This window comes from Rhipicephalus sanguineus, chromosome 9 (assembly GCF_013339695.2).
Source record: "Rhipicephalus sanguineus isolate Rsan-2018 chromosome 9, BIME_Rsan_1.4, whole genome shotgun sequence".
Classification (NCBI taxonomy): Eukaryota; Metazoa; Arthropoda; class Arachnida; order Ixodida; family Ixodidae; genus Rhipicephalus; species Rhipicephalus sanguineus.
The window spans coordinates 150,051,687-150,078,453 of NC_051184.2; the positions used below are offsets into that span (position 1 = coordinate 150,051,687).

At 50.5% G+C, this 26,767-nt stretch overlaps 1 protein-coding gene across 1 annotated transcript; it reads left to right on the forward strand.

Annotated features, from left to right (window-relative positions):
• The first annotated feature begins 24,369 nt into the window (after positions 1 to 24,369).
• On the forward strand, positions 24,370 to 25,050 carry LOC119405912 (uncharacterized). Its single transcript, XM_037672737.1, has one exon. It carries the CDS (start codon positions 24,370 to 24,372, stop codon positions 25,048 to 25,050), a length of 681 nt encoding a protein of 226 aa, XP_037528665.1.
• The last annotated feature ends 1,717 nt before the right edge of the window (positions 25,051 to 26,767 follow it).

A 26,767-nucleotide genomic window follows, 5' to 3' on the forward strand; every position in this document is an offset into this window, starting at 1 on the left:
TAAATGCGTTGACGCTCCCTATGCAGTCATTCGAACCCCTCTGAGGCACGCATGGAAGCAACGCGTCCACTTGCATTGCGATCTTCGCCCATTAGGGGCTGCTAATTTAGGCGGGCGTCCAAGTATTGTCGTGAAGCTTTTCAGAAAGATGTCTGGACAGAAACGCGTCCAAGCAACGCTGGTGGTTAGCTCCGTGTGCAGCAGATGTGCCGTTCGTCTCGTGTGGGACGCTATCACTTAAGCGTCGAGGCCATTGACCGGTGGCTTTTCTGGGTTAGAATTCTGGGCAACGGACTGATATATCTGTATATATTTGGATTTTCGTGGTCTCGCCTGTGAACTTTTCATTTAAATATTTCGTGCAGTACTTTACCTATGTAGTGAACTGGGGTGAACTACACGGGCTTTTTTTTCCTAAGTATATTCTGCCGTTAAGTGTGCTCATTTGAACTGCATAGTGGTCTCCATTGAAAATATAGACCCTTCTCGAAAAAGGGCGCCCCTAGCGCCGCGCACGCAAACTACAGCCTGCCGCCATTGTGAGGGCACCGCAGCAGACGACGCAGGCTTCGGCAACGTGCCAGCGCGTGACAATTCAGCACCGCCGAATCGTGAACTGTCATCAACGTTTTTCGTAGAGACGGCGTGCTGCAATGGTGCAGACGTGCTGCGTTCCCATGTGCCACCATCGAGGATATCGCGACGAGAACAGCGTTAAGGCACGCGATAAAACGTGAACAACAAACACACGTGCTCTCTCGCCGTACATGATGTCAAACTGACGTGCGGAAGGGCGCCGTTTTGTAAACGCGCTACAGAAACGGACGTGCTTATTTCACAGCGCCATGTGTAGCCTTGCTTTTACGAATGAATAGTCTTCTCCCGAGTGCCTGCATGCGGTGAATTGCGATAGATTGTTTGTGCAGAAATACTGCGAGGGTTCATAAGGCCAGTCAGAAAAATAAAAATTAAGTTGCGTACCGTTCATTTAGTAGCGACAGTACTCGCATATCGTAAGCCACGTGTCAACATTTTGTAGTATAGACAAACAGGGGCAAAGGCAGAAATTTTTTCCGGGGGGGGGGGGGGGGGGGCGGGTTTCAAACCACCTTGATTTGAAATGGGGGCCGGACAGGCAGATGTGGTCGAGTGTCATTTGTGCTGTGTGCCACGGCAAAAAAAAATTTTCGGAGGGGGGCACGGGCCCGGTGTGCCCTCCCCCCCCTGGCACGCCACTGCATACAAATATACCCAACGCGTGGCGTCCGGAAAATAGTTGCGTGGTGTGGCTTGCGGCAGACAGGATTTTCACCGGGGGGGGGGGGGGGCGGGTTTCAAACCACCTTGATTTGAAGTGGGGGCCGGACAGGCAGATGTGGTCGAGTGTCATTTGTGCTGTGTGCCATGACAAAAAAAAATTTCGGAGGGGGGCACGGGCCCGGTGTGCCCTCCCCCCCTGGCACGCCACTGCATACAAATATACCCAACGCGTGGCGTCCGGAAAATAGTTGCGTGGTGTGGCTTGCGGCAGACAGGATTTTCACCGGTTGCGGTCGCATAGTTCCGCGACAGTGACGTCCTCCTTTTCCTTCGGTGAGAAGTTTGTAGCTTCGGCGAGCCTTTTTTTCCCGGTCCGGGCGCGCACGCGAGTTGGCTGTGGTCACGGTCCCGCAACCGCGGCAGTCGAGCCAAACTGCTCGTCCAGCCCGTTGAAGGGCACAAAATGTTGCTCATTGTGCATCGGAAGCACCTCAGAAATACCAACGGAGAGTACTAAGAGCTCGTTCAAGCACACAAACGGTGAGATTTCAGCGGATGACACGGAGAACTAGCCGCCAAGACAAACATCACAGCACTCACGCATTTGACGGCTCGCTTCCCATGCCCTCACGATGGCGCTGGCTATCCCACGCTCCTTTGCAAAGCGAAACTGACGAAAAGCCCACCGTCAGGTGGCGTATTTATGAAAAGGGTCTATTCACATAGCAAATGACCATGTGTGCATGGCAAGACACTTTACTCTGTTAGCCGTCACTCATCGAGCTCCAAGTTTTTTTATATAAAAAAACTTATCGATGGGGGGACTCTTGTGATGAGTGAGTGCGCGAACAATGCGGGCGTCATGTATTCGGTGCTGTGTCTTGGTGTTGGTGGCGCACGGGTTCCAAACGCGGTGGATGATGCTACAGAAGCACCGCGCAACGGACACGTGCGACACGCCAAAGAGGAAGACGTTGGCGGGGCATGGCACGTGTTGCCGCCGCCAATAGGAAGATGGCACGGCGGACGGGTGAGAAGAGGAAGAGGAGGGAATGGAAGGCAGCCAGTCTGACTCGGACAGCTCGGACGAGACGCTGGTGTCAGGGTCTGTGCCGTCGGGTTTCGGACTCGAGCACAAAGGGCCCGACAGCGTCTACCTCCAGACGTCCTCGGAGACGTTCAAACCTGGGATTTGGTCGTTCCCATCGTCCGAGCAGCGGATCCGGGCAGCTGAGCCACCGTGGAGCGCAGAAATCACCGTCCCGGCTGCCGAGAGGACTCCTGCTGCCAGTGGCTAGCCACGGCACAAGCCCGGGTGCCTGCCGCCAGATTCCACGCTCGGTACGTGGGCAGGAAGGTGGCCAGCCGCTGTGCCAGGGCCAACCCCTTCTGTAACCTCTGCGCCGACTCGACACATCGTCCGCTCCACGAGCGCCGTCGCCGTCAACGTGTCAGCGACGACTCCGCCGCCCGAGCCACCACCAGCGACTCAAAACCGGTGACTTGTTTCTCTAGAACGTCCCCTGAAACTTAGATACATTTCATAGCCTCGGACACCAGGATGTTAGTTTAGGCATAGCTTGACTTTATAAGGTGCTGTTACCTGTATTTTTTTTGCTTTTCTTTTCTTTCCCGTGTGTGCTATAAAGTTAATTTTTTTTCGTGTGCATTTAAAATGGCTTCTTCCTTTCCCGGTCAGAGGCCTTGCCTCAATTAAAACCACCTGACGACACTAAAACCTGCATAACAGCGGCCACGCGCGCGCTTTATAACGTGATTGTTTGTGACACTGCCCCCCACTTCAAGAATATTATCACATAATATTCAAACAACACAAACGAGCGCGCACATACACACAACTAGAAATGTCCCACATATAGAGTCCATAACTCAGTCCACACACAATGCGCGTCACATTCATAATAGAACTCTTAATACAATTCCAGGGCATTTCAATGTCACAACATATGAAAGATAAACACAAGTACATAAGTACAAAACACCAACATACATTTCATATAAACAATGGGAACGCACAAAACAAAGCTCTTCATTTACAACGCTTGTACCGTTATATCAATAGCATTGTACATATAAAATAACGCAAGTAACACTTCGGCTCACTAGCCATACACACTTGGCACGTGTAATAATAATGGAACATACTCAAAACACTTTAAACACATTCAAATTCAAATTCGGCTAAGGTAATCGGCCCCGACGTTCTCGCTTCCCTTGATATGTTCGACTCTGAACTGATACTCCTGGAGAAGCAAACTCCACCTCAAAACCCTGCTGTTAAGTTGTTTAGCTTGCTTGATGTAACGGAGCGGCTGGTGGTCTGTCTGTACCAAGAAAGGCACTCCGTATAGGTACATATTAAATTTCTGGATCCCCCAGACCCTTTCTATGGTGCTATAGGAGGCTTCTCGGGGAAGTAATTTGCGGCTGGCATAGGCTATAGGGTGGAGAGTTCCCTCATGCGGCTGCATGAGTACCGCGCCGAGACTGGTAGGTCGGGGAGGCGAAGCACTGGGGGGCTAGAAATGCATTGCTTGAGCTTAGTAAACGCCTCCTCGTGTGTCGCGGTCCATTTGACAATGTTGTTTTCGCCCTTCTTGGTCAGGTCTGTGAGTGGGCTGCTGATCTCGGCGTAATTTGGAATAGACTCCCGGTAGTAACTGGTTAACCCAAGGAAGGCTCGTACCTGCCGCTTCGTCTTCGCTGCGGGTGCGGCTTGGATTTTGCTGAGGGTTTTCCCAAGTGGCGCAAGTTTGTTTTGCCCAATGCGGTGTCCGAGGAAATCAATCTCGTCCGTTCCGAATTCGCACTAGCTAGGCCTCACTGTCAATCCTGCTGCTTCAATTCGGACGAAGAGCTGTCTCAGGGACGACAGGTGTTCCTCCCAGGTTGAGCTTGTTATGAGCACGTCATCGTAGTAGTGCTCGACACCGGGTATTCCCTCGGTAATTAGTCGCATCAGCCGGGCGAAAACGGCGGGTGCCGTTTTGATGCCGAAGGGCATGTAGCGAAACCGGTATAGGCCGGACTTCGTTGAAAAAGCAGTCTTGGGTTTGGATTGTTGGGAAAGCGGGATTTGCCAGTATCCCTTTACGAAATCCAGCTTAGAGAAATAATTCTTGTTCGCGGCACTGGCAAAAACGGCGTCCGCCCTGGGCATGGGTTCTGAGTCTGCGATTACGACGTTATTCAGGCGCCGGAAATCAACCACGAAACGCTTGGTTTTGTCCGGTTTGTCCACGAGCAACACTGGGGAATTATAGGGCGACTTTGAGACTTCGATTATGTCAAGCGCCTTTATTTGCTGCACCTCGGCCTCTAGGTCCTTCGACGTAGCAAATGGTAACGGGTATTGTTTGACGTGAACCGGGGTGTCCGTCGTGAGTTCGAGGTGGCACTCTACCCAGTCTGTCTTGTCCGGGACGTTGGAAAATATTCGGGAGTACGCTGACATGGTTTCCTCCAACTCCTCCTTTTGTTGGACAGTCAACTTGGGGGAGATTTTAACGTCCTCGATCCCTTCTGTTTTCACGAATTCCGGGACGGGAATCTCTTGCTCTTCACCCGTGTCGATGACACCTACAATGGCTTGGCATTGATTGGGTTTGTCTTGGTTCGCTTCTCGCTCCGCGTACTTTTTCACTAGGTTGGCGTGGAAAATCCTCGACCCGCTCGGTGTCCTTACGGCGTAATCGAGGTCTCCAACGGTCGCCTGGACTTCGAACGGTCCCCTCCAATGCAACAAGAGCTTGTTGTTGTCGGTCGGGAGCAAGATGAGGACTTTATCTCCTGGTTTGAATGTTCGATCCTTTGCCTTCCGATTGTAGTTTTTAGCATACCGTGCTCCCGCCTTTCGGAGTTCTTCGTGAGCTAGACGACACGTTTCTTCCAAGCGATTTCGCAAATCCAATACGTACTGGTAGGTTGTCTTCAGGTCGTCATGCAGCTCTTGGTTTGTCCATACTTCTTTTAGGATCGCCAGAGGTCCTCGGACGTGTCGCCCGTATAGTAGTTCAAACGGTGAGAAACCGAGGCTCGCTTGCGGTACTTCCCTATATGCAAATAGCAACGGACCTAGAAATCGATCCCAGTTTTTCGGTTTTTCCGCACACATTCGTTTCAGCATCATTTTTAGTGTGCCATTAAATTTTTCTACCATTCCGTTGGCCATCGGCTGACAGAAGGCGTGCCACTTCCTTCATTAGCTCCGACGTAAAGTTGGTACCCCTATCACTGAGGATTTCTCTCGGTACGCCTACACGGGAGAACATTTCGACGAGAGCCTCTGCTACTTGTTCCGTCTCTATGCTCGGCAGTGCCACGGCGTCTGGGTAGCGTGTGGCGCAAGCCATGAGTGTAGTGTCAAGATATAGCGGTTCCCTCGTCCGGATGGTGGGTGGATAGGGCCTAGTATATCAATGGCTACTCGCTTGAAGGGTGTGTCGATCACAGGAGATTTGCCAAGGAAAACGTGTGGCACCCTTCCTTTCGGCACTGTTCGTTGGCAAATATCGCATGAAGCCACGAAGCGTTTCACGTCGGCTGTGACTACGGGCCAGAAGAATTCTTCTTGAATCCGGTCCCTAGTTTTCTCGGTTCCCAAGTGTCCAGCCATAATTCCATCGTGTGCCAGCTTCATCACAGTTTCCCGGCTGTTCTTTGGCACCACAAGTTGTCGTGTCTGTCGTCCATTTTTCTCCGTATAATACCTGTAGAGTAGGTCACCGTCTTGCTTGAACTCTATCGCGCAATTACTGTTACGGCATTTCAAATCCTTTCCAATTTGTGCGTAGCACATTTTTAAGGACCCGTCCTGCTTTTGTTCCTCAGCGTAAATCTGGGCCGGATCCTCCTCGGAATGGGGCGTGAGCAGAGGCTGGAATGGCCCTGACTGGGCTTTAGATTGAGCTCGGGTTACAACTGCCACGGTATTCTCTTCAACATTGACCGTTTCGTCGTGGGGTTCCTCGATCGACAGTGGATCGATATTCAATTCCTCTTCCAGAGGTTCAGGGTGATCTGCTGATCGGGCTCCCTCGACGTTTCCCACGGTTAGGTCGTACAATGGATTGTCCATGCACAGGGCAGTAACTCTCCCGCTGAGGTAAGGGGTCTAAACCTCAATCTTGGCTTCGGGAAGCATTCGAACCGAATGATCAATCAGGCGAACTGGTTTGGTCTTGCCTGTGAACTCATTGTCTCGGACCAATTCCTTTCGCAACGATCACTGTGGTACATCCAGTATCTCCTAGAACCGTTATGCGCTTTGCCGCCATTCTTCCGGCAGGCACGGGCGATCCTTTAACCAAGGTTCCCGAGTACGAAGTCATGACGGCATTGGCAACTGGAATTTCCTTCCCGCTTCTTGGCTCGACAAACTGGTCACTGTTGTCTCCTTCACACCCTATGCTGGGGTACAACCGTCGCACTTCTTGCAGTGCATCGCCAATAAACCACCCCCTGCAAGCGATCGAACAGCCGTGCGACGCTCCCTGAGCCTTTCATTGACGCATCTGCCCGTCTTGCCAATATACACCTTGCCACAAGCAAGTGGAAGTGTGTAGACGACTCCCGTCTTACAAGCTGTGAACTTTGATTGGTGTTTCTTAGGACACCGCGGCTTCTCAGGTTCCGTCACAGCAGAACAGAGCCCAGCCAGCTTGAGAGGAGCCGTGAACAAGACACCAAGACCGCAATTTCGCGCCACTTTTTTGAGCCGGTGGGAAACTCCGTGAATGTACGGGCGGGGAACAGAGAAAGAGGGAAATAGTAGAGGCTGTCGAAATTCACAAGGCGGGTGACACATGTGTCAGCACTCCGTCCATCGCGTTGTCGAAAAGAGAGCTGGACTATCTGTGTAAGAAGAAACCACGTGCGAATTGGCGGTATCGATAGGCGGCGGATAATTTCTTTTCTTTTTGCTCGGTGGATAAACTTTGTCTGTGACGTGGCACCTGCGCGTGCGCAAAGAAATGTATTGTGTCCTTCATGTCGATTAAAAAATCAGTTGAAGTCTAGCGGTGGTCCTGTCTCCTTCTATGTCGTCCTTTGTGTGTGTTCGCTAGCAATATGGAAGCATACAATCAATACCAACTAGCCCAGCTTGATGCATTAACGAGTTATCCTTCACACCCTTCTGGCAGCGTATACACACAAGATAGCTGGGGAATCTCCTTTCCCCCGCTGCGGCACGCGTCGGCTTTGTGTCCCGTTCGCCCGCATTTAAAACATTTCGTCACACCGTGACGTGAAAAGTTGGTCCGACAACTGTTAGCGCGATGGCCCAGTCGGTTACACAAGTAACATCTCGCAGCGCCATCCTGAGAATTCTTTTCTTCGGGTGCCGATTTCTTCGAATCTGTAGGAACCTCCTTTTTTACTTTGGCCAGATTCGTGCCACCTTGCGCTTCCAAGAATTGATCGGCCAACTCAAGCATGTCGTCAATCGATTTAGCTTTCCTCTCTTTCAGATACAGCGACAGGCTCAGGTGGCAACTGGTGAGAAATTGCTCTCTGATTAAAAGCTCTCTAAGCTCACCGTACTCCTGCACCGTCTCTGAAAGTTCGATCCACCTGTCAAAATAATGGCTGAGCCGCGCGGCATACTACGTTGCCGTCTCGCCATCAGCTGGCCTTCCCGTACGGAACCGATCTCGGAAGCCTTCCACGGTGAATCGAAATCGCTTCAGCAAAGCAGCTTTCACTTTCGTGTAATTAGCTGCATCGGTAGGTGTCAGCCTACCGTACACACTGAGCGCTTCGCCACTCAAGCAAATGCTCAAAGCTGTTGCCCATTGCTGCTCCGGCCAATTTTGGCTTCTAGCTATCGTCTCAAACCTGTGCAGGTATGCATCAAGGTCATCTTTCCTCTCATCAAACGCCACAAGCAGTTTGCTTGGGTTCAAACGGAAGCTATGATATTCCCTTTCACTGCTCTCGGCTCTAGCCTGGACGGGAGTTTCTGCGCGCTGCTGCAAACGGAGCCGTTCGAGTTCCAATTCGTGCTGCCGTTGCCTTTCTCTTTCAGCCATCTCAGCTTGCATCTGCCTCTCTTGCGCCTCTCTTTCTTCCTTCAACTGCCGCTCCTTCGCCTCTCGCTCTTCTTTCTCCCTCTCAGCTGCTAGACTCTCTCTTTCAAGCTCTAGTTTCAATTGTTGCTCTCTTTCTTCTTTCGTCCTCTCAGCCGCCAACCTCTCTCTTTCAAGTTCTGCTGCTTTTTCTTCCTTCATCTGTCGCTCTCTCGCCTCTCTTTCTTCCTTGGCCCTTTCAGCTGCCAACCTCTCTCTTTCAACCGCCTCCTTTTCCTTTTGGCTCACCCACTTTCGTAGTTCGGCCCCAGAAAGACCCATCTTCTCACCAAGGGCAACTAATTTCTCGAGATCCATGATGCCAGTCAACAAAACCTAGCCGCGTGCACAAAATATCTGCCTAACTTCGAATACAAAACACTCTGTGCACACAGGTTAGCGAGAACGCGGTGTAACACTCAAAAATCGTTCGCGAGCACTATCAACCTCTCAAGGCCCTTTCTCCCTACTTTGGACACACTTTTGCAGCAAAAAGGTCCTGTCGCGGACGCCAGAATAATTGTCCCTAATCCCGTTAATCGGGTTGGCAATCGCCGGGCGGATTCTAAGGGCTGGCGTCACGGCCCTCCGAAAACGCACCACGAAAGCGCGGGCAATTTAGAGTTGGTCCTTTGGTGCGCCAGCGAACGCCGGTTGTGGTCCAAAGACCGAGTTGGAGCCGAGAGTCGATAACACAAAAGAAAACGAAATATATTCTCAGTTAAGGCAATACAAATAACACAAACACGTGCACACTCGGCTGGTACCAGTTACAACTTCACAATATAATTCAGATGGTGTTTACACAACGGGAGCTAAACAAACAGATCACACGCTATGAATGCAATCGCATGCATTACAGCTATTCAACGACAGTTAAAGTCCTGAATAGATAATGGAGTATCCAGTCCACAATACTTGGACGGTAATCGAATGCTTCTCTTCAAGGAAACACTCACGCCAGCTCCAGCGTTGATCGTCGTAGCTCAACCGTCGTCGTGACTTGTCATGGCTCACGCGGCGTCGTCATCCAATTCTTCCAGATTGACGATCGACTGACCGCACACCATCATAAACACGTCTTCTTTGGCTAACGGAGCCACACTTAGCGTAACTTCACCATATCCGGGCCGACAGACTCGCTCACTCCTTCGCTACTTCACTACTTCTCGACTGACTCCCTCATTCCGTCGTTTGCACGCTTTTATCCCTTCTTCCCCGGCTTCTAGAAGCGTCGGGAGGGTTCTTCGGCGTGCAGTACAGCTAAGGCCAGAGAAAGGGCGAGAGCTTTCTCGTATGTTCGAATCGCGGCTGCATCGTCGGCGATGAGTCACCCTTTCCTTCTAGAAGCGTCCAGGCTTTGCTAGGCGTTTGATCGCGTTGTCTGTGTCTGGCTCCAGTGGGTGAGGAGGATGCGGCGCGCCGGCGTCTTTTGATGCTTGTTTTTTCGTCGTTCGCGCTTCTTCGGCGCGCGACTCGCGCCGTTCTGTCGCGCAGCCGCTTGAAAGCGACCACGCGCGCGCTTTATAACGCGATCGTTTGTGACACGCAGGCTGCACCAATCTCTGGACCTGAGCCATGGCCAGCAAACGCCAGAAACCAACCACGCAAGACCCGAGGCACAACAAACATAGAGCACTCAACTGACCTCGAGAAATGCCAGGTTACAGTTTTGGTAAAACTCCCTAGAAATTTACAATTGGTGCGCTCACTCGTGAGAATAAAGAATCAGATAACGAAGCCATAACAAACTCAGACCTACTACGTGCGAAGCAAATCAACAGCCTAACGTTTTGTATCATTTCCCAGAGAGATTCACAGCGTTCAAGGCACGCAGGTGCTACGGGCGAAACAAAACGAAAGGAGGTAGTTAACGAACTACGCCTCTCACAGTATAAGTAAAACTTAAAATCAAACTTGCGCGTATGAAAATAAAACAAACAGAGAAACAAAAAACCTACACTACAGTGATGCGCATACTAACAAGTGTGCTGCAATTTACACAAGGTTTATACGGAGGCTTTTACCCTCAGCCTACTTCTCTGCTAAAAATCAACTTGCGCAAAACCCTCTACTCGGGTGTTAGGTTTCCCTAAATGTAAGCAAACACTCAGTTCAACAAGTATCTTAATGTCTGCAGTTATCATGAGGAAGAAAATAAAAGTTACAAAAATCGACATATTCCTTGCTTATCTGCAGACACGCGAACATTAAAAGCAAAACAATTCAATCTGGATACAAGAGAAATTCTTGGTAGCCTTACACTGTCCGAACATTATGCGGATAAAATAAAATCAACAAAAGCAAAAACCTACACTACACTGCAAAAACATAAGGTTTAAACAGAGGCTTTTTACCTTCAGCCTACTTCTCTGTTAAGATAAACTCGCGCGTAAAACATAAAACAAACAGAGAAACAAAACCTACACTTCACTGCAAGAACAGAAGGTTTAAACAGAGGCTTTTACCTTCAGCCTACTTCTCTGTTAAAATCAGCGCAAAACCCTCTACTCGGGTGCTAGCTTTTTCGAAATGTAAGCAAACAAGCAGTTTAGCAAATACCTCAATGTCTGCAGTTAAGATGAGGAGGAAAATAAAACTTTCAAAAATCGACACAGCCCTTGCTCATCGGCAGACATGCAAACGTTAGACAGCTAAACAAAACAATAATAAAACTGGATACAAGACAAATTCTTAGTATCCTTTGTGACACTGCGTAATTTAATGCGGCACCCTTTCAGACGTGCTCTGGCGGGACGCGCATACCACAGTTGTCGATGGGCCAGATCGCGACGGAGGGACAAAAAGCCAACCTGTCCGAAGCACTCAGTGGCGGTGACCTTTGTTCCGCGGGCCCCGAACTCCGACAAAGAGGCACCCGGACGCTTAAGCTTCCTCATTGTGTGCCTCTCAGAACAGCAGTCACCCTCTCGCAAACTTGGGGGAGGACCTTTGTCGTTAGAGTCGCGTACGCACCACCTCGCTTTGCTCCACCGTTTAGCCTTCACCAAAGATGATGAAACCAGGCGACCCCTTCGGCGTCTCATTTTCTTGGCCCTCGCGACACGCTTTATGCCTAATCTCGATTCGTGCGAGACCCGCAACTTTTGACTTTTAGAGAACTTTTTCGGGGTTTCCAGCCTCCGCTCGAGGCAACTTGGACCTTTCCCCCTTCCCCGAAGTTTTCGCTGGCGCCTTTTTCTTTCGGGGCGGCACGGAACGCTCCCCGACTCGGCAATAATACTCGGAAGTACATAGCTCAAAACTCCAGGCGGCTCAACTGGCTTATCCTCGGCGTTATTTCTAGCTGTCTGCACTTCAGAAACAACGCTACAATCGACACTTGCTAAACCAGCCGGCTCGCCATCAGATGTCTCTCCTTGATGAGAGTCATCACCTCGCGCTAATGTAAGTGCTTCATCACCTCGCGCTATGTTGAGGGCCTCTCCCTCTCGTGGTAAGCTAAGCGCCTCATCATCTGAACTTTTACAGTCTGCTTCATTAGCTCTTTCTGCTTTCGGAACCTCATGAGCAGACTCACAGGCCATCGGATCCGTCATAGCTGCCGCCGATTCGTCACCAAAACAAAGGCCTTTCGAAAGCATATCCATGTCATTCTGAGAGGGATAATGCTCGGGCAGGTTTTGGGACACCAATGTTTCCGTGGCGAGCAGTCTGAACGGTCCCTCACTCTCAACGCGGGCTAATGGCAAACACACACTTTCATTTTCAACTACTTGCCAAGCACACGGGCGTTCCCCTGTGGTCACCTCATTTGTCAAAGAGTACGGATGTACACTATCAAACGTTGCGGCAGAGTCCCGCGGTACGTTTTCCTCAACTAATTCCTGAATGGGGGGTCTCAGTTGTCCCAGATCATTGTCGCTGCTGTCCCCAAAACAGAGAATATTCCTAGGCTTGCGGCAGCCGATTGCGATGTGACATAGCTCTTTGCAACGGTGGCATACAACCGGCTTCCTAGCCTTAAACGCCTTTTCTTTCTTTCGATCTTCTGAGTGGCTCACTGTAGACGTGGACTTAGCAGGACTGCCTTTCTTTTTCTTATCTGAGGGTGCTATCTCGTTATTCGGGTTACTTGATGCCTGATAAAGTGCTAAAGCTAATCGCCTTTTCTCAATTATCCTGTCTTTTTCAGCCCATCTTTTGTTCTTCTCAACTTCCTCCCAGCACTCTTGAATTTCATCATCCTCCGCCCCGCATTCCTGAATAGCCTTCATCAGCTGTGACTCTCTCTCTTCTCTCCCAACCTTAATTCCCAGCTCTTCACACAGTAGTAAGAGGTCTGGTCTCTCTAGCTTCTTTACCAACTCCATGGTCTTCACGAGTGAGGACTTTCTACTCACCGTGACGTTAGGTAGCGAACAAGCGAAGCCTAGACGCACGGTAAAACACTGCCAGTTTTAGAACATGAAAACTAATTTTTCCTAATGAAAACTAAAATGGTGAATAGCTGTGACGTATGGTAGTGGTACAACGAAGCCTATACGCACAGAAGATTACACACAGATGTAGAAAACTTCAAAAGCTAAAACCTGGCAAAACTGAAAGAAAGTCAAGCACTCACCATATCGTTGAGGCCCGAGTCAAGCATGGGTCATCCCGTTGCTGCTAACCAGTTTATGTGTTCCAGTTGTCAGCAGCATCCTACCGCTGCCATCCAGTTGACGTAATCAGGGTTCTGCCCAGAGGACCGGAGCCAGCCAGAGTCCCGGGGAGATGTCGAGGAGAGGAGCCCGGAGCTGTTAACAGTAACGTTTATTACATTATTTTACAGGTAGCGTGTTGCTACATGATGGGGTTAGCATCATGGAAGCGCTCCAGGTTCTGGGAGCTTCTCGGAGCTTGTGAGAGCTTGAGAGAACTTGTGAGAGCTTGAGAGAACTTGTGAGAGCTTGTCGGGAGCGCATCGGCGCTCGCATTTTATGTCCGGGCCTTCCCAGGGTTCCCTGTTGGAAAACACAATGGAGGCCAGGACAGTCCAATGAAAATTTCCTTCTTCACCTCCGCCCCCAAAAGGGGAAGGTGAAACGCCGCCTCCTTCCCAACCCACGAAAGGAGAAAGAGGCACGTCCAGTTCGTCCCATGGCGAGGAAAAAACACTGCCCACCGCGCACTACACGGCACAGCACGAAGACGTTGAGTCTTACGTGGAAGTCAATTTCGTAGTCTGTTGCAGTGATGGGTATGCGGCGTCAGGCAGACCACGAATTGTGGAAACAGCGGCACCAAGGCGCCACGGAGAACTTGGGAAATGCATCCGCAGACGGTTCCCAGACGCTGGGCCCTTTGTCCGGGGCACCTTGACGACAAAGCAAGCCGCCTCGACGGCCAACAACTCTTCCTAAGCTGTCAGTCGGTCAGGCGTGCCCAAAGGGTTTTACGAGGGCGCAGACAACCTGAGAAAATTAGACGAACGGCTTTCGTGTTGTCGCCGCTCTTGGTGCATCTCTGGAACCGCTGACCCGGAAGAAATCAGGGTAGTCTTAGCCGCAACGTCTCATGCGTCAAAGCGGCGCCAAGCCAGGCAGGCCGATCATAACAAGGCCGCTTCTGAACTGTCCAGCTGTGTCGGCCGTGTGTGCGCGTTTTGTGTCTGCTCTTTGCCGCTGGACGTGAAATGCGTGGTTTGACGACAGTGCAATATGCCTTACTGTGGGCCTTACTGCGGGTGGGATATGATGTGACACTGTCGCGGGGACTCAAGCGAGCCTGCCGCTGTGTATATTACCAAGCAGATGATGGGCACGCTGCGTTCGCGGTACCATCAGGAACACAATGATAATACTAATGTTTCCTATGTTCGCGCGTTCTTATGGTCGCTCGGGCAGCTGAAGGTATCCTCCTGTACATTGCGTCGAGTGAAAAGAGCAATGAAAAATCGAAAAAGAAAGAAAGAACAGTCATTAAACTCATATAGCAACGATGTCTAATGCGTGTTTAGAAACTCCTGTGAATATAACACAAGCTTCGCACGGCCAGCTAATCGATGCGCTAGTGCGCCTTGAAAAAAGATGTTTGTACAGCATAATTTCCTTCCTTGCGACAAAGCATAAATGAAGCAGAGTGCTTTCAAGGAGTATACACGAAAACAAAAAGACAGAAGCCGCTGTTATCACGCTGTTATGTAATGAAATGTACATTGAGGCCAAATTTGTTTTCTGTTTATGCAGTTTTCATGCTTGATTTGCTTGTCTTGATCCTCCGTCTCGATGTCAATTTGGGCGCAAAAGACGAACACACGAGAAGGAGAACTACACAGGACAGGCGCTGCACTAACAACTGTTGGGTTGATTGAGCAGAAAGGAAAAAATACAAGTAATCTGACCGCGCGCGCATCATCGCATTACAGATAATTGTCACTTCTTTCAAGCAGGCTAAATTCGCAATCATGCAGATAGATAGACGGGGTGGAGGTGCAAACATCACTGTTGTACTTAATGTGAAAAGCTTCTATGATTTCACGAGACCTTTGGTCAACGTGCCTGAAGATGACATGCGTACGATTAAACAACGGTTTGCAACCACAAGAACGACAATGAGCAGATAAATGTGAAGTAGGCGTGCCTTTTAAAGTGTTATTGTGCTGGCGTAGTCTCTCGTTAGGGCAGGTACCCGTCTGTCCAATATGTTTCCGCAAGTTAGCAGGATGCCATACACTACACCACATGCACATGATACAACATGGTTGCGATGATTGACAGAGCACAAATTTCTCCGTGACTGGCCATTCTTCTTCCTGTCTATCGCGGCACATGCTTTTCCAACGTTACCACGAGCAGAAAAAACAACATTTCCCTCATAGCCCTTAGCAATCTTTTTGAGCCTATGCGAGAGCCCATGGACATATGGGATCACGGCAACATTTTTTGGCTTTTTGGTGGCGTTGGTGCGCTCGCCTGTTCGAGAGGCGGACAGTTTTAAAGATTTTAGCAACCTCAGCGAAATGGACGGTAGGGTTGAGACAGGAAAGCCAGCATTCTTTAGCCTAGCCAATTGTTCCTTAAAGCTGACTTCAATTTTATGATAGCACGACTTTGTCAGTGCCGAGTTTAGTGAATTGTAGGCAATGCCGTTCTTAACTATCTGGGAATGCCCCGAACAATAACTAAGGAGCGATTTTTTTTGATCGCGGCGAAAAGCACCAGCATAGATGCTCCGGCTCAGCAAACAAACACGGGTCCAAATACTGAATGACACCATTTTTAGGCAATTCTGACGTGAAGCGTAAACCAACGTCATTGTCTTTGAAGATATTCATCATTTCACGAAGTCGGGAAGTTGCAGCATTACTCGGGAAGATGATTGGAAAATCACCGACGTAAAGAAATACCTTAATCACTAATCCCTGTACCTCCTTATCTATAGCACGCTCAACAGCAGATAGAAAAATGTTACTGAGGACAGGTGCTACTTTTGATCCAATGCATATGCCCAATTTTTGAACGTACATACCACCTTCCCATGTAACAAAAGTTCAGATAGAAACTAAGCAGTTCCAAGAAGGCCTCCGCCGATACACCACACTTGTTCCTGAACGCAAGTTCATCGTTATGCTCGGTTATGCAATGTTTTACAGCCGTCAAGAGCTTGTCCTTAGGCATAGAGTAAAAGAGTTCCTCTACGTCAAAGCTTGCCATGGAACAGGAGGCAGGGGTTTGGGAACTCAGGTAATTAGTAAGATGGTCAGAACTAGGGATAAGGAACGGATCTTCTATTCTTAGTGAGGAAAGGTGCCTTAGGAGGTAACTGGATAAAACTTGCTGCCCGGAATGGCGTTCACTAACAATGGAGCGGAAAGGAATGGTTAACTTGTGCGTCGTTGCGCTAAGGAAAATGCTTAGTCTGTCTTCTTTTGCTTTTTCAAACAGAGAGGCAAGACGCTCAAATCCCACCTTATGCAAGAGGGATGCGGCCTCTTTTTTAACACGAGCAGGATTGACTGAAACTAGCTTGAAGTTCTTCGTAACAGCACACGCTGCTTTTTCAGAGAACAGCAGGTCAGACATAACAACAAAAGAACCTTCCTTGTCAGATTGCAAGAGCCTAAGATGGTTCTGTACAAAATAGTCCACTAAAGGTGTCAGGTAGGCCGGACGACCGCGGCCTACCTGGAAACTGGTCCAACGCAGACACAAGTGTCTTTTGGCTGGATGGTCGTTACTGGTCGGGAACTCGATGGGAGATGCGTCGAGAGAGCGCTATCTTATCCAGGACCGTCCACTGGGGCTCAACACAGAATTTTGGTCCCGGTTCTAGGATGCTACGGTGTCTGTCAGGAAGAGTGTGGCCACCAAGGACCACCACGTCATTCTTCGGGGCTCGACACTTCGTTTTGTGCGGCAAAGTCGGGCGAGCACTGTTCTAAAGGAATTCCGCCAAAGAATCTGTTCTGCACAACTCACCGTGGACACGACTGTTTTTTCCGTGACGAGTATGGGACAGGCACATGAAGCGAAGGCAGTCACCGAAGTACCTGGCTTGTCTCCCCCACTTAGAACGAAGAAGACGGCAGAGGCGACGAACATGGCTAGGTGAAGGTTGCAAAAACCCACACAGACCCTGAACGTCAGGGGAGCAGATAGAGGCCTTTTCATACCAAGACGCTGTCCGAGCACGGCAGATGCAAACGGCGATGAGAGACAACACAGCAGGACTAGAGAGGTCAAGGTTTTGACAAGCAAAATAGCCCGTTGAACTTGAAATGAACTGCAACAGTGTGCAAAATTGGACTAGTTGGTTTAACTTCATTGTTTAAACAGCTCAAAAGACGAAGACACGAGAAGGGGAACAACACGGGACAGGCGCTGGACTAACAACTGTTGGGTTTATTGAGCAGAAAGGAATAAATACACGTAATCCGACTGCGCGTACATCATCGCATTACAGATAATTGTCACTTGTTTCAAGCAGGCGAAATTCGCAATCATGCAGTTAGATAGATGGGGTGGAGATGCAAACATCATTGTACTTAATGTGCAAAGCTTCTATGATTTCACAAGACCTTTGGTCAACGTGCCTGAAGATGACATGCGTGCGATTAAACAACGGTTTGCAACCACAAGAACGACAATGAGCAGATAAATGTGAATAGGCGTGCCTTTTAAAGTGTTATTGTGCTGGCGTAGTCTCTCATTAAGGCAGGCACCCGTCTGTCCAATATATTTCTTTCCGCAAGTTAGCGGGATGTCATACACTACACCAAATGCACACGGTTGCGATGATTGACAGGGCACAAATTTCTCCGTGACTGGCCATTCTTCTTCCTGTCTATCGCGGCACATGCTGTGTAGTGTATGACATCCCGCTAACTAACGGAAAGAATTATATTGGACAGACGGGTGCCTGCCTTAACGGGAGACTACGCCAGCACAATAACACTTTAAAGGGCACACCTACTTCACATTTATTTATTTATTTATTTATTTATTTATTTATTTATTTATTTATTTATTTATTTATTTATTCAAGTACATCACAGGTTCCAATAGAACATTATGTGAGGGGGGGTCTTACATCATAATCCGAACAGTTTGGAGCGTGTGTTAGTAGATCCAAAACAGGTAGTTGTGCAAAGTGAGTGCTTAATACAATTGTTTTTAACACACTGAACGTTTTGTATTAGTAGTCATTTGGCTGGAAACGATAGGAAATGCGCAATAATATTGTTGCATCTGGAAACAAAACCATACTTGAGTAAGCAAATGTTTAAACAAAGAAGAGCGACACATTTTTCGCAATGCAAACATCATTATACAATGTCGTATGTACGTGGAAGGAAAAAGCACAAAATAAAGTTACAAAAATATAACGTGAAGTTCTCGCTTGAAGTTGTCAGGGTCGCGTAAGTCCACCACATTATGTGGAAGATTGTTCAAATGATTTAGGGCAAGGGGAAAAGCCGATGAATTAAAAGCCTTCGTTCGTCCGAATAGACGTTGCAAACTTCGATGATTGTGAAGGCGACGGGATAACGATGCACATGAATAAGCACTAGTGTATATGTATGATGAGACCAGATAATTTTATGAAGGAGGCTGGTAAGTGCAATGTTCCTACGCGTCTCTAAGAATGGACGTGATATCAGCCACGCTCGATGTTCGCCTGTAGTCGCCAACGATGAAACGAGCTGCACGATTTTGTATGGATTCGAGTGAATGAACCAAATATGTCTGATGGGGTGACCATATGGATGATGCCAATTCGAGTTGAGGACGAACAAATCATCAATAGGCAAGTTTACGTGTAGCTGATGGTGCATCCCGAAGATTTCGTTTTAGGTACCCAAGTGTACGCGATGCCTTTGTGGTTACTTTTTCTATATGGATAGACCAAGTTAAATCTGATGTCAGATGTATACCCAAGTATTTGCACATAGATGTCTCACTTACAAAATTATTGCTAAGCGAGTAATGGAATGTCGAGTTGGTGTGTTTACGACTGAAAGTAAGCAACTTGCATTTATCCGTGTTAAGGGCCATTTGCCAAGATGAACACCAGTTGGTGATTCTGTCAAGATCCTGCTGCAAGGTGATGTGGTCAGTATGCGAGGAAATCTTACGATAGACGACACAATCATCCGCGAATAACCTGATGTTAAATACAATTCCGTCGGGAAGGTCATTGATGAAAACTAAAAACAATAAGGGGCCTAATACACTTCCCTGTGGGACTCCAGATGTGACGTCACTTAACTCGGAGCAGTGATTGCCTATGACTGTGAACTGCTTGCGAGATGATAAGAAATTTCGAATCCACGATGTTGTTAACGCATCAAGATGTAAAGATGACAGTTTAGCTATAAGGCGGGTATGGGCGACGCGATCAAACGCTTTCGAAAAGTCGATGAATATACAATCAGTCTGGAAGCCGTTGTCCATATTCTGGTGTAGTTCGTGAGTAAATTCGATGAGCTGTGTTTCACATCAGAGCCCTTTCCTGAAGCCATGCTGATTCGCAAAAAAGAAGTCGTTATTTTCCAGGAAGTGAGCAGAGTTAGAAGCGATGATGTGTTCGAGCATTTTGCATGGAATACTTTTTAGTGATATGGGTCTGTAGTTTGTAACACAGTGTTTATCTCCGGTCTTATAGACGGGAATAATTTTCCCCACCTTCCAATCGTTGAGTATCTCACCTGTTGATAAGGATTGTTCAAATATGTAGGTCAAGATGGTGCTGCAAATGTTGACAGTGTTTTTCAGCATTTTCGAGTTAATGCCGTCTATGCCGTAGCTACTAGATAATTTAAGTTTGTTGTTCAACGTTGAAATACCTTAGGATGTAATTACTATAGGTGCCATGTACTGATAGTTTACTTCAGAAGGCAGTGGCATATCTGAGTGGTCCTCCTGAGTAAATACAGCTGTGAAGTAATAATTCAGTATTCCTGAGCAGTGCTCTTGTGTAACAGCGTTCCCATTACTGTCCAATAACACTATGTCATCACGGGTATTTGGAGGAACAATCGTTTGCGAAAACCTTCTGCGGTTGTCTTTAATGAGGGCGGGAAGTTCATGCGAATAAAATTGCTTTTTAGCACTACGAATGGCATTACAGTATTCCCTTTTGAAATCCTTGTGTATTTTTCTGTGATGCTTCTGTGCCGGTGCGTTTCGTAATTTTGAAAAGGCGTTTCTTTTTGTTCTTCAGCGTTAGAAGTGACCTATGGAACCAAGGTTTTGACACGTTTACACGTAGCCTTGTGCGGGGTATATGAGCGTGGATTAGTTCCGTTAATTTCTCTTTGTAGGCAATCCAGATTTCACTAACCGACCTGTGTGAAAACGTTTTTAAGAAAGCTTCAGAGAATGATTTCAGGCCGTCATTGATCGCTCTAAAGTCAGCTTTTTTATAGTTCAATATGTTCTTTGGTTTGGCGTGGCGAGTGGTGGACGGAATTTCAATTGTTAGTTCTAGAAGGCGATGGTCACTAAAGCCATCAATACAACCTATGACACCGACAGTCTCTGTAGCAGATGTTAGTACTAAATCTAATGTGTTTTGATCTCTGCTGGGTAGGCTTTTGTACAGCGCGATCTGATCCGTGCCGGCTGTCGCGCTTCGCATCTTCTGTGCCTCGTTTTCGCTAGCGTTGGGAAACGCCCCCAAACCGGAGACTCTGGTGCAGTTTGGCGCAATTTTCTTCGATTTTAGGCCATTTCGCTGCCACTTGCAAGTGCTTTAGCGTTTCACCCCGCGTCCCTGCCGCGGCTTGCCGCCACCGGCATGGAGTGCGTGGTTGAAGGACACACGATTTCGGCAGAAGAATGGTCGGACGGCTCCTGGCAGCCGTCGCCCGGTTTTCGTGCCCAGGAGAAGCGACGGCTCGAGCTCCGCCAGGTGACGCCGCACCTGAACGCCGCCCAGCAAGCGATGCCGCCACGAAACGGCATGAAAACACGCCCGCCGCCCCGGCGAAAACGCGGACCACTACCTAGGACGCCAGCTGACACCATACACATCGTGGGACGGCCAAAGACTCCCGTCGATCTTACCAAGCTGCCGCCATGGCAACTGTACGAAGCCCTGCTGAAGGCCGCGTCGTTACCGGACCAGCCACCAGCATCCCGCGATAAACTACGTGTTCACCCCACAAACAACACCTTCACCATCAGTGTGCCAGACACCATCCGAGCACAAGCATACCTTCGCATCACGTCCCTGCAGATAGGAGACCGAACCATCGAATTTCACGTTTACGCCCCACCGCCCGACGATGCCTTTCGTGGCATCATGTTCAACGCCTACAAAAGCTTCACTGATGAAGAAATCCTGAAGGACTTGCAAGAGAGCAACCCAAGCATGCCTGTCGTGGGCGGCCGCCACATGGGAAGGACCAACCACGTACTCGTCACCATGCTTGGAGACTGTTTGCCCCGATGGACACTCTACCACGGCGTCTACATTGGCCTCTACTCCTTCTACCCAAGAGTAGAAGCTTGTTTCAACTGTCGCAAGGTCGGCCACCGAACTGACGTTTGCCCCCATCCAAAACGCAACCGCTGCTCTCGTTGTGGCCAGGACCACCCGCCGACCACACAGGGTACCCAACCGACGTGCCTTGCCCGCTGTATCGTTTGTAATGGCGGTCACAGCAACAAACAGTTCGAACTGCAAATACCGTTTTATTAAGAAGCCCATCCCATCCGACAACGCGCCGAAGCAAGCACATAACCAGGAGCCACCACAGCAGCAGCCGTCGATCCTCCGCAACAGTCGCTCACCGTCACAAGAGCGGTCGCTCCCGCCTCCCGGCCAGCCGCAGCAGAAGGAACAGACCAGCCGCTACAGATCCCACAGCCGTCGCCGGTACCGATCGAGGTCCCGAACGCGGTCCCGATCACGGTCCCGTTCGACTAGCCGCTTCAACTCGTCCTCGTCGCCCCTCCCCTGCTCGCCGAATTCATCCCAGGGATCGTCACCGTCTTCGTCCACGCCCGGTCTCAAGAAGCTCGCCTGGGCCCAAGAACCCCCGGAGTCGCTCAAAGCGTCGCCGACGTCGTCGCCAGATGCACAGGTGAGGGAGCTGGTCAGGGAGAACTCCTCTCTTAAGGCACAACTGTCCTCGCAGCAGTCTCAGATCTCTAAATTATTGTGCCAAATAGGAAACCTTACACAATACATCCAATCATAGAAGCAAAGCCAGACAGAACCATTGCGCAACCACCCGCAACCGATGGAAGCCACCTCTCCGCCGTCCCAGCCGCAATCGCAGCCCGCGGGTAAGCGTAGAGCAAACACCTCTACCGCGTCGCTTCATGTGGAAATAGATATCGCCGCGGCGGTCTCGAAGGCAGTACCCGCGGCTCTCACGACCGCAGACGCCAAATTCGAATCCCGTTTAAACACTCTTCAACAGACCATTGCGGACACGAACAGCTCAATGAACGCCCTCAAGAGTTATACGGAGGCCACCAATGCTTCACTAAACACCCTCAAAAATTACCCGGAGGCCACCACAGCCGAAATCAACGCACGCCTCGAGCGCCGCCAGCGTTCGCCCACGTTCGGCCGACCTGCCACGGTGCAGGCGGGCCCCAAACCCGGAACGGCTTAATCATGGCGCGTCCTACACTGACCGTGTGGCAGTGGAACTGCAGGGGGTACCATAAGAAACGTAGCCACCTGCAGCAGCTCGTACAGAAACTGCAAGCTGATCCACAGACGACGGAACCGGCCCCCGATGTTATCGCCCTGCAAGAGATATCCACCCCCTCCACTCTCACCGGTTACGCGGCCTACCATCAGCTCGGTTCGCACGCTTCCCCCTGCACATCTACGCACGTTCACAACGGCCTCACGGCCGTGCAGCACGAAATAGAAGCCACGGGCATTCAGCACACGCTCGTTGAGATTCTCCCTCGCAAGCGCACAGAGAGGTCGCTGTTCGTCCTGAATGTGTACAGTTCCCCACGTGAGAAAGCGGCAGACTTCTCCCACCTCTTCAGTGAGACGATCGCTCTCGTCGGTGACGCGCAGCTGCTCTTGCTCGGAGACTTTAACGCACGTCATCCCGACTGGGGTTACGTGCACACGCACCCGAAAGGCAGAGAGCTCTGGTCGCTAGTACAAGACCTTCGCCTCACCGTGCTTAACAACTCGCAGCAGCCGCCTACACGCATAGGCAACAGTGTGTGCCGTGACACCTCGCCAGACCTCACGCTGTGCTAGAACGTGACGCGCGCTACTTGGGACAATACGGGACTCTTGGCAGGCAGCGACCACAACATCCTCGCTATCACAATCGAGACGCGACTAAGTAAGAAGCCGAAACCCACGGCTCGCATTACCGAGTGGCCGAAATTCCGCAAGTTGCGTGAAGAAAGAGCCTCCGACACCATTATCGACATCAACGAATGGATCACCTCATTACAAGGGCACGTGCAAGCCACAACCCGCGAGGTGGAAACCACCGCCGACTTGCACACAACCGACTCTCACCTCCTCCACATGTGGAATGCACACGCTGGCCTCTTGCGCAGGTGGCGACGGCAGCGTCACAACAAGAAGCTACGCCGCGGTATCGAGACTCTAGCGCGCGAAATCGAGAACCACAGCCTCGCCCTCGCGCGACAGCAATGGGGCCAGCTGTGTGACGGCCTCAATGGGCAGATGAGCTCCAAGAGAACGTGGCACCAACGGCGGCAATTGCTCGATCCCTGCTCGTCAAAATTGTCTGCACAAAAACAGCTGCAACGGCTCCTACATCGCTACCCTGGCATGGACGCCGAGCTGCTCGACGAGCAAGCTCTTCGTTACGTGAGCCTCGCCTCGCCAGACGCGCCGCCGGAGAAATTGCCCCCGTACAGCGGCAAACCGAACCCCCAACTGGACGAAGATATCACGGAGGGCGAAATCTACGCGGCCATGGTGAAGCTACGCACAACCTCGGCGCCCGGTCCTGACGGCGTAAGCAACAAGTCCCTTCGAAACCTCGACGCCAAATCGGTGGCTGCGCTCACGCAGTACGCGAACGAGTGCAGGCGCTCGGACTACATACCGCAAGAGTGTAGGCACGCGAAGCTCGTATTTATCCCCATGCCAGGCAAGAAGATAGACATCACCAACTTGCGCCCCATATCGCTCACCTCTTGTCTTGGCAAGCTGACGGAACACGTTGTCCTAGCCCGATTACAGGCCTACGCTGAAGAAAACGACCTCTTCCCTCCCACGATACTCGGCTTCCGCGCCCACCTATCTACGCAAGACGCGCTCGTGCAGATACACCACGACCTCCCTCGGACCCCGCCGAAAGCCGGCACTCGCGCCGTGCTCGGTCTTGATCTTCACAAGGCCTTCGACTCGGTGCGACACACGGCCATCGCCTCCAACCTTGCCGCCATTGACCCGAGCGAGCGGACGTACAACTACGTATGCGACTTCCTCTCTAACCGCACCATCGAATTTTCGTTGGCCGGCGGCTGCACCTCTAAACAGATTAACACTCGGAGACAGAGGCGCCCCTCAAGGAGCAGTTTTGTCTTCATTCCTATTTAACCTTGCCATGCGCACGCTCCCTTCTTCACTCGATCGGATTCCGGGTCTCCGCCATACCATCTACGCCGACGACGTCACGCTGTGGACGACTACGGGCTCAGACGGGCAGATCGAGGAGACCCTCCAACGTGCGGCCGACGCCGTCGTTAGCCACGCGACGCAGGCGGGCCTCACGTGCTCGGAGAGCAAGTCGGAGCTCTTACTGCTTCGCCCTCCCGACCGCCGTAGCAAGTCTCCTCCCCTACCGGCCATCCACGTCTATGTCAATGGTGTAGCCGTACCGCACGTTGACCACATCCGCATTTTAGGCCTATTCGTTCAATCGAATCAACGCAACACCATCGCGCTCGAACGCCTCACCGTCACCGTTACTCAAACGACCCGCCTCATAGCTCGCGTGTCGGCTCGAAAGCAAGGAATTAAAGAGAAAGACCTGCTCCAGCTTATCCACGCCTTCGTCATCTCTCGTCTCACGTACGCGCTACCCTACCTTCGCCTACTGGGATGCGAGAGGGACAGAGTCGACCGACTCATCCGCAAAGTGTACAAGACGGCTCTTGGCCTCGCCCGTACGACTTCTACGTCGAATGTCCTCAGCCTTGGCATCCACAACACCGTCGACGAACTCATCGAAGCACACCGTACAGCACAAATCCAGCGACTTCGCGGCAGCAAGACCGGCCGCTAGATATTCGCTCGCATCGGCCTCACCGCCTCGCCATCGGGCGCAGACCCGGCCTCAATACCGCCGCCTTTACGTCGACGTTTTTTCATCAAGCCACTGCCGAAAAATGTGCTTGCTGGACATCACGACGGTAGACGTCGAGCACGAGCCCAAGCCTTAAACGAAGCCTACGCCTCGCGGCCCGATGCGGCCTACGTGGACGCGGCACGCTACCCCTCTCAACCAAGCGCGTACGCACCCAGCGTAATGGCTACTCGCACCCCCCTCGACACCAACGCAGTCTTACGAGTAGCCGGCTCCGTCCGTTCCCTCCACCCCGCCGAAGCCGAGGAAGCGGCCATAGCTCTCGCGGTGACCTCCGGGTTCACCACGACTCTCAGTGACTCGAAAACCGCGACCTCCCATTTCACTCGCGGTACCGTTGCTCCCGGTACCTTAAGGCTCTTTCAGTCCTTCGCCCACTTCGAAGACGAGGATCCACCTCCCATATCTCGCATCTGGGTTGCTGCGCACGCGGGAAACCCGGGGAACGAGGCCGCCCACCGACAAGCTCGAGAATTCGTAAACCGAGTAGTGGGCCGCGCCACGAACCCCGAGTACCTCGGCGAGCCCCTGACCTCCTATCACAAAATAGCCCAGCACTATCGCCTCGGGCGTCGAACGAAACCACCGCCGCATCCCAAACTTACGAAACCACAAGAGATCGCGTGGCGTCACCTCCAAACGAACTCCTTCCCGTGCCCAAAGGTGCACGGACACATTTACCCCGATCTGTTCAGTCCACACTGCTCGCAGTGTGGCCACAGAACACTTATACTACCATTTACAGAAGGGAAACTGTACCGTTGACAGTGCAACGGAAATAAGGGTAGCGGTGGCGTTGTGAACTAAAGTATCCGACCAAGAGATGGCGCTGCGAAAACTATCATCATCATTGCATTGAGGCACTATGGCTGCCGCATTGCTGGCGGGTGCGGGTGGTCGCGGTGCGCGCCCGCTGGTTCTGGGCGTTTATTGACTCCTGTCCGGGGGTTGTATTCGCGCGCGCGACAGCCTATCGTTACTACAAATATTTTCGTTACGTCGCCAGGTGACCGAAAGGCCTCAACTGGCAAAAAACACGCCAAGCAAGTAAGCTTACATTGTTTATTGGCAATCGTGAATGTAACAGTATACATGTAAACAAGCAGCACTGTCAGCTACAGAGTTGAACAATACATACAAGAAACAGAAATATCCATCTGCTTAATAAAATTGCCAGCTGAAACTGAGCAACTCTATGTCTCTTGGCTCGTTCAGCATACCTCTTATAGTACGCAGAACGAAGCGTCAGACAACGATACTATTTACGATGGGTGACCCTTGCACAATAATGCGTACAGTGCTGCCCGTCCTCTTTCTCACTTACACATGCGCGTTTGACGATTTGAGCGGTAATAAACAAACAGCATCAAAGCTCGCAAAAGATGCAGTGCCAGTAAGATTAGCTTCAGCCCGACGTACTATTTTGACAACACATTGGCGAGAGCCACTCGGCGCTGAAAAAAAAAATTGAAACCACACTGTTGTTCTCGTTACTGTGCTCAATATCCTTGTGTTCGTGCCTGCGCGCCGATCTTTTTACCATAAATTCCGACCATTTAGCTCAACTTTCAGTTCAGCTAAGCTCGTGTGTTCTGGGAAAACACCATTTACGGTATCACGTTGAAAAGGAAACTTG